Source organism: Polistes dominula, unplaced genomic scaffold, assembly GCF_049000335.1.
Source record: "Polistes dominula isolate Pdom_NZ unplaced genomic scaffold, Pdom_raw_medaka contig_31, whole genome shotgun sequence".
Lineage (NCBI taxonomy): Eukaryota > Metazoa > Arthropoda > Insecta > Hymenoptera > Vespidae > Polistes > Polistes dominula.
Window position 1 is genome coordinate 8,635,379 of NW_028300925.1, and position 13,300 is coordinate 8,648,678.

The 13,300-nt window shown below is 29.2% G+C and overlaps 1 protein-coding gene across 1 annotated transcript in view; it reads right to left on the minus strand.

The window, feature by feature from the left end:
- The window catches only part of LOC107072433 (coiled-coil domain-containing protein AGAP005037), an 85,813-nt gene that overhangs the window by 23,211 nt on the left and 49,302 nt on the right, over positions 1–13,300 (minus strand). Inside the window, exons 9-15 of the mRNA XM_089171118.1 lie at positions 13,068–13,230; positions 10,087–10,212; positions 9,144–9,315; positions 7,725–7,880; positions 4,372–4,517; positions 1,737–1,790; positions 490–558 (exon numbers count right to left, since the gene is read on the minus strand). Coding sequence (XP_089027244.1) covers positions 490–558; positions 1,737–1,790; positions 4,372–4,517; positions 7,725–7,880; positions 9,144–9,315; positions 10,087–10,212; positions 13,068–13,230 — 886 coding nt within the window. The remainder of the gene's footprint in view (positions 1–489; positions 559–1,736; positions 1,791–4,371; positions 4,518–7,724; positions 7,881–9,143; positions 9,316–10,086; positions 10,213–13,067; positions 13,231–13,300) is intronic.

Consider the following 13,300-nt stretch of genomic DNA (forward strand, 5'->3'; position numbering starts at 1 on the left):
AAAAATGTGCATTGGGAGAAGGAATTTGAATGATGCCGTAAGATCAGAGAACAATGAAAAAACGATTGGAATTATGGTATAAATATATTTATATGCTAACAAAAGCGAACTAAATCAATGATAACATGTAGAGCATTTCTAGAGAAACGAAGGGGGAGAAGGTGAATTAAGGGGAAAATGAGAAAGAAAGTAAGAATGTGGTGATAGATAGAAATACAGGAATAGATAGATAGATTGATAGATAGATAGACAGATAAGTAGATAGATAGATAGATAGATAAATAGATAGATAGATAGATAGATAGATAGATTGATTGATTGATAGATAAAAGAAATAATAGAATATTTCATGTGTGCGAAATCGTGCAATGGTGATTGACAGAGCTAGCAGTGCAGCGTTCAAAAAAGCTAATATGTGATATTAGAAATGAAATATATATTATATTGTATATAAATATATGTAAATGTCATTATGTGAATTAATCGCACCTTTGCCTAATTTCGGTGGTTTAACATCTGTCCTTAAGAACGAGTCATCTGTAACGGTAGTTTGACAGACTTAAATGTTGACAGCGTAGATCGCGTGGTAGTAGATTTTTGTCGTGAGAGTGATAGAGACAGAAAACGTGGTGATATGTAGGTATATACATATGTATTTTAAAATTAAACCAAGAAAAACAAATAAAATAGTATTCGTAAATTAATATTTAATAGCAAAGTTATTTAAATTATGTATGTACGTATATATACCTTTAAAATAAAACAGTAAATAATAGAACATAATCGTATTATGTAACGTAATAGTAATTATAATTAAATTAAAATTATAATATGATGATAATATTAATAAAAATAATAAATATTATGATAAAAATTAAGTACGTTACAATGGTAATGTAAATAATATTTAATATATGGGTTATTTCAAAATATATGAGCCTTCAGGGGTGCATCAATGTTTCGTTAGAGTTGTGTTAGAGTTGTGCCAGAATTTAGGGGTGGTTTCAGTATGTTAAACATAGAATGAAAGTTCATATTATACTCGATATGATTTTGTATTATTCATTGTAGTGATCATGTATGATTGGATATATTTGTACACCTCCTTGGGTCAATGATTATATGAACTTTTGTTTCTTATTTGAACTTACTAAAACTAACCCTTAACACTTTGTTGGCCGGCTATTTTTTTAAGAATTTATCTCATCTCACCGGTTATTACTTCGTAATTTAATTGAAAAGTAAAACAATATAAGTAATTTTTAATAAATTTTACTTATTATTAGACTTTAAATATTTCTTCTTCGTATGATAAACAGTACAACAATAGAACAAAAAAATCTGTTACTATTGTAATATTTATTTTCGCTGCGAAACACGAGTTAACTCGGGACCGGTCAACAAAGTGTTAAGTCATAATTAACATATTTTGAAACATCTTGTATATAAGTGTCGTTAATTATGATTTTGGAATAAATGAAAAAAAATTGACAAAATTAATCTCCTATAAATTAATGATTTTGTGAATGAATGATAATAGAAATAATTAGAATATTAAATGAAAGATAAAAATAAATTTGTTGAAATTTTTTTATATACTTCATGATATAAATTATTGTCACATATATTATGTGACATGAATAAAAATAATAATATAGAATCAATGGTAAGTATTCTATAATAATTAATACAGCAATAATATAGTAAATAATAGGAGAGAAGATGAAAAGACACACCTGGCAGTGAGGCAGAGCTGGAGCTAGAATGTTTGTCGAACTCATCCCCGGCGCCTGATGTGTTTGCATTAGTCGGAATAACAAAGCAGTTGTACAGCAGGGTTCTTATTTTTTTTTCATTTGTTGTTTGTTCTTTATATTTTTATCCTTTTATTATTTTATTATTTAGACGAAATTCAAACAACGATAAGCAAAATGATTTTATTTTTTAAGACAATACGATAAGAAAAATTCATTTCGTTAATCGTTGCCTACCTTTCGCTACTTTCCAAAATTCTATCAAATTTTTTACGAATTTTAACATGTACATGTATGTGAATGTGTTTACATCTTACACACGATGGGTTACCTATAAATGATTGTTTACAAAAAATTCATTATTCTTTCTTTATATTTCACGATCTTTCAAGTTTATTTAGTTCTCTTTTTTTTGTTCAGTAGAGCTTGTTAAACAGAGTAATTGTTTCTTTTTTTTTCAATTCTTTTACAGATACCCCCACGTCCTATAAAAATTCACACACGCACATACACACACATGTGAGTCGGTAATTGTAACGATGGACTAGACAATAAGTCGAAATATTGAAAAACGTCGATTTTTTAATTTATTTTATAATATAAATAATTGTAATGTAAAATAAATCATACAATCCATTTTCTTTTAAATTTTTCCACTTTGATTAGTTCATTGTTATAATTACTAGCATACATGATACACGCGCGTACCTATGAACTCGACATACGCGCACACACTCACATACATGTACATGTAAATTAAATTTCATTTTCTAACTGAATTTTGATAGATTCTTCTTCTTCTTCTTCATGGATGAGTAATGATCGATCGCGTTTTAATTTTCGTACGATTTACAATAAATGATTTAATGTTAAAACAAATTGAGATTGATACAGATAGATAAGAGAGAGAGAGAGAGAGAGAGAGAGAGAGAGAGAGAGAGAGAGAGAGACAAAGATAGAGATAGAAAAGAAAGAGAAAGTGAGATAGTGATAGAGATATTGAGAGTGAGTGAGAGTGAGTGACAGTGAGATTGACGAGAGAGAGAGAGAGCGAGAGAGAGAGAGAGAAAGAGAGAGAGAGAGTGTGTCATACCTTAGCTCGCGAACTTCTTCTTCTTCTAGTATTTAATCCACACACAATCGCTTCTTTTTCCTCAATAAAAGAGTAATCTGCCTTCAGCACGCATCTCGGAATTTATTTGATCGAGTACACCCGAATAACGCGATTTACTTATATTTCTTTTGTTTATCTTTTTTTCGCTTTGCGATAATAATACAGGACAATGGAAATATCATTTTTTTATGGTCAAATCAAATTGAAGGAATAGTAAATAAAAAGAGAAAGGTGAGGTGGGAAGAAGGGGTAAGAGGTGAGGGGTGAGGTTGGAATTGGAGTAAATGAAAATGACGATGTAATATTAACAACAATGTAGATAATTTATAGATTACGGTCATTGGTTTAGATTTAGATTTTGTGGAAAGAGATAGAGAGAAATATACAGAGAAAGAGAGAGAGAGAGAGAGAGAGAGAGAGAGAGAGACAGAAAGACAGACAGACAGAGGAAAGATTGAAGATACATGTATATGAATTAGAATAAAGTCGAATGGATGAAAGGAATTTGATAATTACGATTTGATTGTGATAAATGATTCTCGAAATAAGCGAGAAACAAAGTATGCGGCTAAGATAGCAATTAAATTTGTAAAACAAATTTGTAAATTTGTATCGAATATGATAAGAAGGAGAGGAAGAAGGATAGATTCCTTGTAGAAAGTTTTTATATTTATATATATGTGTATGTGTTTAAAATATAAGCCATTCATAGGCAAAAACGATTAATACGATTTTTTAGAATTAAATAAAAACTTAACTATAAAAAATAATATATATATATATATATATATATATATATATATATATATATATATATATATATATATATATATATATGTTATTGTGAAAGATCGAAATTGGAGAATGTTAAGATTCACATAGTCGCTTGACAACGCATACCAAATACGTCGATGAAAAACCGAATATTTGGGTATTCTTTTTAATAAATTAATATTTCAGACACATACACCAAGCGACTATGTGAATTTTGATATTTTCTAATTTTTGCTTTTCACGGTAACGTATACATATATATTTAAGAACAATAATGTGTCGATAATTATGATATAGACTTAATTGTAAATAAATAAAATACACAAATATAGTTTATATTATAAATAACTTTATTATCAAATTCAATTATCCAACTGTTTTTTGACTTAGGTCATTGTCAAAATCATGTGAAAATATTGGACATGGTATCCAATGAAAACCATGGTATGTTCCTTATTTTTTAAAATGGTCAAATAATTGTGACCATTTTTTGTTTCTAAATGTCTAATTAATCGTTATAGCTAATGAGTGGCTCATATGCATGTGTGTGTGTTACGTATGTTGGAAAGATAGAGAAAGAAAGATAGAAAGAGAGAGAGAGAGAGATAGATAGAGAGAGATAGATAGATAGAAAGATAGATAGGAAAGGTTTGTCTTCTTTCTTTTGTAAATTTTGTTGTAAATTTGAGAACGTGTTAGGAATTAGAATTGGAGGATGATCGAACGTACCTGTAGTTCGCGCATAAGGGTCACGACCTGCAGGAACCTGTAAGTAGTCTCTTGGTGATGGGCTCGTGTGTGGTGCATGTGTCAACGCTTTGTGAACCAGACCCGTCAGATTAGCCAATTGTCTTTCCATATGTTCCACTCTTATCCTATTAAAAGAAAACAATAATTTCGATATATGATTAATAATTGAATTGAAATAATTATTTCTTCTTGTCTTATATTCTATTTTGTTTCAAATATTTATTGGTGGGGGTGGGGCAAAGGGTTTCTTTTTGGTTCATTGGGGGGTTATTTGGTTAGTTTTTTGTTTGCTTGTTTGATCTTGCAAAAGCCATTCCTCGAGAAAGGTATAAAAACATCGATATGTTACGATAGTTCATTCATTCATTCGTTCGTTCATTCAATCATTTTGCAAAGGGAATAATATCTTACAAGATGCGCTGCTACTGATTAGATATTCTATCGATAATAGACAATAACGCATAATTCGGCTGGCACATAACTATAATACATTTTTTCTAAAATATTTAGCGCAGGCAAAGCTAAACGTCGTCATGTTCGTGTTCTTTTTATTTTATTTTATTGTATTTGGTTTGATATATTTTGTACATTCATTTAAAGCAAAAGTAGGATCGTATCGAGTAAAATGTGATTTTGTTAGATTATTGTATTTCATCTTCACAAAGCCAAATTTCGTAAGTTTATCAATTTCAAGCGAAACGTTTATTTTTTTATGATAATTTTATTCATGTTTAAATAAAGTAAATCGAATATTGTTTACCATAAAACAATTTGGGATTTATTTTATGATTAAAAAAATTAATAAATAAAATGATTTATTTTCTATATTAAAATTATTATTAATACGTTGACCGCCACGCTAGTTTTCAAGAAAATCCCCGTGAGGCCAGTGCGCGCTGCTATACTACGCTACACAACAATGCCAGTATATAACGATACTATATCAATAGTTACTTATTGTTATAAAGTATTTCATTTAGAAAGAAATTCTTTTATGGATGGAAATCTTTCGAAATATTTACTAATATACCTTGTAAGCATTAAAAAAAGCGTCGGCCATATATGGCTGACAAAATCAACATGCTATTGTTTCAGAGACTTCATTGTATATATAAATAATTTTTTAAATATATTTTTAAAAACAATTTAAATTTTTTTAGAAAACTTTTATAACAATTCAGAAGTCTCATATTTGTGAAATATCATTCGAAATATTTACTAATATACCTTGTAAGAGCACTAAAAAAAGTGTCACTAAACAAGTAATTTGGCCTGATCGGAATATTTACCGTCGGTTATATATGGTTGACATTGCAGTCAACGTGTTAAGTAAAAGAAAAGAAGTAGAAAAGTGAGCGAAAATAGTTGTACGTTTTAAATTACATTAGCCACGGTTTTGCGAGTAAAAATAATTTATTTTTAATTAGATTTGTCAGTGGCCTTGTAGGGGTTCATTTGTTCGAGTCAAATTTGTCCATATTGTTTACTATCCGATTGGTAATTAAATAACGTTGAAATATTTGTAAGATTTGTCTCATTCGTTTTTAAAATAAAAATAAATTGTAATATTATTTATTAGAGTAATTTGAAACAACAAATTCGATCATTTCCGATACGATCCTCCAATAACATCATTTTTCACCAATGGAAAAAATTATTACATCTAAATTATATAATTAATAATAATTGCATTCGTTATTAGAAAATTTAATTTTTTTTTCTTATTTATTTACACGGAACGACGATCATGTTCTAACATCGGATTGAATATTCGTCATAGCAACATATAAAACACGTGCATCGTTCCTATGCGCAAAATAGAATTTATTTCGTCTAAAAAAAAATATAAAAAAGAAAATAGAAAAAAATGAAGAAAGAAAGGAAAAAAGGATTAGGAAGTTGTATTCGAAAGTTTGCAGCTTTGTTTTTGTCGCTGTTGTTGTTGCTAAGTCCGCTAATCGGCATGCTGCATTCCACTGCTGCGATTATCGATAAAGTTGAAAAAGTGAGAGAGAAAGAGAAGAGAAAGAGAAAGAGAAAGAGAAAAAGAAAGAGAAAGAGAAAGAGAAAGAGAAAGAGAAAGAGAAAGAGAAAGAAAAGAGAGAGAGAGAGAGAGAGAGAGAGAGAGAAAGAGAAAGAGGATAGTTTTTTATTTTATGTTTTAATTTTTTTTCAATGAAAGGATTAAATAAAATAAGGATAAAAAATGGTGAAGAATTTAGCGTCTTTCTTTCACGACTAATATTTCTTGTTTTTCGGTCATGCTTCTTCTTCTTGCACCATTATCATCATCATCATTTTCATTATTATTATTATCATCATCATCATCATCATCATCATTATCATCATTGTCATTGTCATCATCATCATAATCATCATAGTCATCATCAGCATCATTTTTCCAACATGCAATAATTTTCTTCTTGCAAATCTTGAGGATGATCGATTTGAGTATCGATATTGACGTTAAATTGTTAATTGTTTTTTTATGGAGTATGAAGGAATTTTTAAGATTTTTTTCAAAAGAAAACCGGGATTTTCTTATGAGATTTACAATGCATTTTAGAATAATGAAATAAATTTTGGTTTTTAAAGAGAAACAATTATACGGTGTTAAGTGTTAAAGTAATCGAATAAAGTTAACCTATTTACTCTAATAAAAGATTAAATGTGGAAATAGTTATAAAAAAATACTTTTTTTCTTTTTTGTCGAAAAAAAAGAGAATGTAAGAATGGTTAACACCAGAAAAGAAAAGAAATGTTAAACGGTTTCTGCAGAAACAAGTAAAAGTTGGTCGAATTCCAATCCACTTTATTGTTAGATTCGAATCAGTGTACATATACCCATATGTGTGTATTACATGTGCCGTTGATTACGAAAATGTTTGACGAAGTAAAAAAAAATTGATTAAAATTCATTTTATGATTTATTTTGTAATAGAAGTAATTTTTAGATAGAGTAAATCATAAAATACATTTTAAACAATATTTTTAACTTATTTTAGTCCAATGTCATAATTATCTGTAGCACGCGTGTAAGTGTGTCTATGATTGAAAATAAAACAAAAAGAAAAATATTTTTAATAGAATTAGCCCTATCAAAATGAATCATAATTACCGCTCCGCGTGTATGCATGTATAATAGAAAAACAAACTATAAAAAAAAATAGAAGAAAATCCCGGTATATGAAAAAGGAGAATAGAGAGCAAAAAAAAAAATAAAAAGAAAATAAAAAGAAAAAGGAAAAAAGAAAAAAGATATTGAAGAATGAGCTTAAAAGCGAGGACAGGTAAACTAAATGCGATATAGGACAGAGTGTTTAGGTGAATACCGAGTAGCGTCGTAGCTCTGTCCAGTGGGTATAGGGGCTGCCGTTGGTGGTATGAACGGAGATCGAGGGGGTCCAGAAGGTGGTCGACCTGGTGGTTTCACGCCGTACAGGCTGTAAGATTCCTCCAATAGCTCCGTATCGCTGCACCACCCACAACAGATATACACATCCACGCTATCAGTCATCCAAGGGTGCTTTTATCCATTTTATCATCTTAGACAACCACCTTTTTTCGTATCTTTATTTTTTATCCCATCCCCCAATCTGATGTACCCACCATACCGAATTTCATGAAGATGTATCATTGACAAATTTTTTATAATCATTGACCAACAAATTTGTGTGTGTGGGTGTTTTTTTTTTTTTTTTAAATAGTACTACTATTACGCGTAGAAATTAATTTTAAAACAAAATTATTATTATTTATTTATATCATCAGTTCTTAATTTCTACATTTAATTAAATAATATGAGAAAAATTGCACGAATTTATTGGTCAATTTAATACAATTTTATTGAGCAGATTGAGCTATTTTTAAAATAATTTTTAAATATAAGATAATAGATTTGATTGGACCGTAAGAGGACATGAAAGAGAAAGAGAAACAGATAGATAAGAGAAACATCAGGATTTCACTCTGTTCGTTTTGAATTTTTTCTTTTTTTATTTATTAAGCATACGTAAGTGTGGACAATTATTTTTAAGCGGTATTAAAACGAGAAGAGAACAAGGAATAAAAAGATACCAAGATAGATGATAGATGATAGATAGAAAACAGAAAAAACGTTAGGGTGATTCCGTTCACCTTGATGTTTTTAAAATACACGTAAGCGTGGAAAATGATTTTTAAGCGATTTTAATACGAGAATAAGACAAAGGTAGAAAAAAATACCAAGATAGATGATAGATGATAGATAAGAAAAAAAGAAAAAACATTAGGGTGATTTTGTTCACCTTGATGTTTTTAAAACACACGTAAGCGTGGAAAATGATTTTGAAAGTGATTATTAAATACGAGATAATAATTTGATATTTGATTGTTCTCCAAAAGGAAAAGGGACAGATAGAGGAACATAGAAAATGATAAGAGAAGGTCAATGATATTGTGCCCATAATTATGAAGGTGGTCTAAGTCATATATCTCTTGTTTCGAGATATTTAAAGATTTATACTTGAATATATATGAATTTTACACAATATTGAAATAACAAACATTATCTAACGATTCATTTTTAATAATATCGTGAAAATTACATTGAATTTATTTAGTTTATAATAATGTAGTGCGTAATAACTGATTAACTCATTTTTTATTAATTTTGACTTAGACCACTTTCATAATTATGAGCACATATATAGAAATAAAAAAAAAAAAAAAATAAGAAAAGAGGACATAAGAATTCGGGAAACTCTGCTCACCTTGCTTCTTCATCGATGACAGGTGTAACTGTTCCAGAGTACTGCGAATAATAAGGTTCTTCATAGCTGCTACCAGTACTATAGGGACCAGGTGGATACCTTCCGGTAGCAGATCCAATACCACCACCTCGTTCAGGACTGCTCATATAACCACTCTCTCCGTGCAATCGATCTGTGGGTTGATTTATCGTAATTTGTAAGATTAAATAATATTTCATCGTGTTGCTAATTGTTTGTTCTTGTTGTTGTTATTGTTGTTGTCGCTTTCTATATTATCTTATTCTTCGCATTTATTTTAAAATCTTAATCTACTTTCTCTTTTATAATATTTTTTTAATTTTATCTTTTTATGGGAAGCATACATAATAATAAAGTTTTGAGCAAATTACCGAACGAATGTGCAAGTGAAAACTGGATCGCATTTACATTACACATTGTAGATAATGTACATAGTATGAATTGGCGATTTTTCAACGACTACGTCATCAACGACGGAAATAGAGGATAAAAAATAAATAATACGGGTTTCAGAGGCGTGCTTATGGAAGGTTAATCCAAATCTACTGTTTTTTCTTTTTCTTTTTTAAATGCATGATTTAGATCTTTATTTTATATATGTTGATAAGGGGGATGACGATGCACACTACTTTTGCAAGAGGTTTTTTTGTGTGTCTGTGTGTGTAATATAAAATCTATATACATATATACATATATATGTATCTATATATGTATGTATATAAAATACGGAGGGCATTCCGATTGGACGAAATATCGATTCCTCGTACGAATGTATTTCCCCGAAAGTTATTAACTTTTCAAAATACGCGATGATAACCAACTTAGGCGTTTCTGATACAACAGTAGACACGTTCCACCTGCTCGTCCGTTTTTGAAGATTTTAATTTATGGTATTTTTTTTTTCTTTTTCAAGGATTCTACTGACCTGGTATACTATAGAGGGAGACCGAACTGTCTCTAGAGAAACGAGCAGAGCCCCCAAGACTTCCAAGGGGATTTTTGCCGCACTGGTAGCTTCGAAGCGGCTTGGCTGGCGGCACCGCGCCACCACCTAATTCATCCATCCAAAAAAATCAAACAAAATGTCTCGGGGAAAGAGAGAGATATACTTCTAAAGCTGAGTGAGATATTATGTATTTACTTTTTTGCCAAAGGAGAAGAACCAACTTCAACTACCGTTCTTCTTCTCTTTCTCTCTTTTTATTTATTTTTTTACTTTATTTTTTCTCTGATCTTTTTTTCTTTTTCTACCGTTCACCCCTTCCTCCCACCATCCATTTATTTTAAATTTTCTTTTCGTCTCTATACCAACTAACCAACCAACCCACACACCCTTTTTACTTTTTATCTCGTTAAGATTTTACTTAATAGGTAAAAGTATTCATATTTGATGGTAGGATTCTTCTACTTTTTTTTTTTTAATAAAAAATATCATGTGACATTATTAATGGTTAAAGTAGATTACTTGTATAACCACAATAAAAAAAATACATATATCGAATTAAAATAATTGATTTTTAAATAATATTATAAATAAAAAGTTCAAACTGTTAAATTAAAATCCAAACTGAAAAAAAATCAATGAATCGGGAAAATTAATTAAAATAATATTCTTAAGATTACTTTAGTATCTTATTGTTAGTATAACAATTAAGTTGTTAGTAAAACAAGTAAAATAGACAAATGAAAATAATACAAAACATGATTTTTTAATAAAAAAAAGTTCAAACTGTTAAATTAAGATACAAATTAAATAAAATCATTAAACCAACGCACTTAATTGAAATATCATAATTAAGATTATTTTAAAATCTCACACTTAAAATATCTAATATATTTGTTTTGTAATATTTAAATATAAATGTGAATTAAAATAATATATAAAAATTGATTAATTGATCAAGTAAATTATTGATAATAACACAAGTAAAGAAATCTAATCAAAATGATTGAAAATTTAATAAATATTTTAAATAAAAAGTTCAAACTTTAAAATTAAAAATCAAAGTAAAAAAAACTTAATCATTCATAATACATTAATTAAAATATTTTTAAGATCACTAGAAAAATCCTACAATTAAATAACCAATCCTTTTTCCTTATAAGATGTACACATATCCATACATACATACATACATATATAAACATACATAAGCATACATATGCAGGTTAAGTGACATCTTCGTAAAAAATTAATTAGTTCAATTTGAAGAAATCTCGGACAAGGCGATCTTTTTGTCCAAGTCGGAACGGTGCCTCGAGTCCCTTCGATTCGTTTTTTATCGATCTCAAGGATACAAGGATAATAATAATAATAATAATAGTAATAATATAATCATAAAATAAACAAATAATTGATTAGCTCGAACAAACAAAAAAAGCATCATTTAGAAGTTGCGTGCTCTCTTTAGTTAAATAAGTTGACTCTTTTTATTATGTTCTTCAATTTTGTCTGTTTATAAGGTAGTTGTTGGTGAGTATTGAGAGGGGAGTGAGAGAGTACTTGAATGATAGTCGAAAATTATTATTTGTTTACTCCAACTCCGTGTAAGTTAATTATTTGTTAACGTGTGTTAGTAATCAGTTGCGAAGTTTGAGATGGTTGTTGTGGAGATCGGTTGGGTTGGGTTGCTATGGGTGGGAGTGGGAAGAAGGAAGGGTTATGCGGGGAAGGGGTGGGATTGGAGGTAATTGAATGGCCTTAATTAGTCGATATCAGGATAGGATTGTGAAGTGACGTAATAGGTTGAATTGGTAGGGAACTTAGGAAAGAAAAGTTTGGGTTAGGTGGTGGTTAGAAAGATGGAAGGGGTTGTGACCGGTTAATGTCCCAGTTTCGAATTCGAGCCTTGTTGAGTACTTTAAAAGGACTTTAGCATCGAGTTCTTTCGATCGAAACTTAACTATTTGTACCGATTACTTTATATTGAGAAAAACGAATCGTGTTTGAAAATGCAGAGAAAGAGAGAGAGAGAGAGAGGGAGAGAGAGAAAAACTTCGTGCACGAGTTTGCTTTGGGATGCTCGGTTTGAAAAAAAAAATTGTTAATTATTTATAAAAGCATGATAGAAATTAGCATGATAGAAACTAGCATGATAAAGAGAGAATGTAAAATACGTGCTAGGATAAAATAAGTTGGATAAAACTAATTTAAATGATTTCATACGAGATATATTATAGACGGCAGATATTTATATATATATTAGCTCGAGTTAATTGTTGTTAGTCGATGAACGTTTAGTATTGAGTATATTTTATATCTAAATTATATTATTTATTTTTTTTTATGACAATATATTTAATATTTGATGACAAAAAATATTCATTTATATATTAATTTAGATATCAAATATTTCATTATTTAATATTATTTCTCTATCGAATTGTTCTAATTTTTAAAAGTAATTTGCTTGAATTATTCCTGATTAATTGTTAATGGATAACCTTTTTTTTCTATATTATAGAAGTAATCTTGGAATGTCATACTATTTTCATATAATAGTATAGGATCAGATATTATTAGGTAAAATTAATATTTTTGTAGAATTTATTGCTGAATGGTTTTGTGAACAATTCGATAGATCGAATATTATTATGGAATTTTTGGAATGAAAAGCATGGAAAGTGTGAAACAACAATTTGAATATCACATAAATATTTAAAAAGCGCGGCTTCCCATTGGATGATCGATACGAATCCGTTTTATATTTTCTTGTTGTTCTTGTTATTGTTAATGAGGAAAAAAGCAAATAAAAAAAAATGTTCTAGATTCTTGGAGACTAAGAGACACCGTTTTCTCGATGAAATATCGGCCACGAAATTCGTCGCTCGTTCGTAAATTATTTAATCGTGCGCAATTGTAAATTAAAAGAGAAAAGAAAATTAAAAATTTAGCGCACGTAATACCTGGTGTAGATAATGGTTTCGGTTGGGTTGGGGTTGCATTTGGTCCTGCTACAACAGAAGATGCTGCTGGACTATACGCCCTTAAAAGAGGTCCACCTCGAGGTAAAGTACTACTACCACCAACGTAATATCCACCACTACCGGAATTCGAATTTTTCGCTGTCTGAAAACACATAAATATTTAACTAATTATTTATTTATTCTTTTTACCAAATAAAATCGTTGAAAGGGAT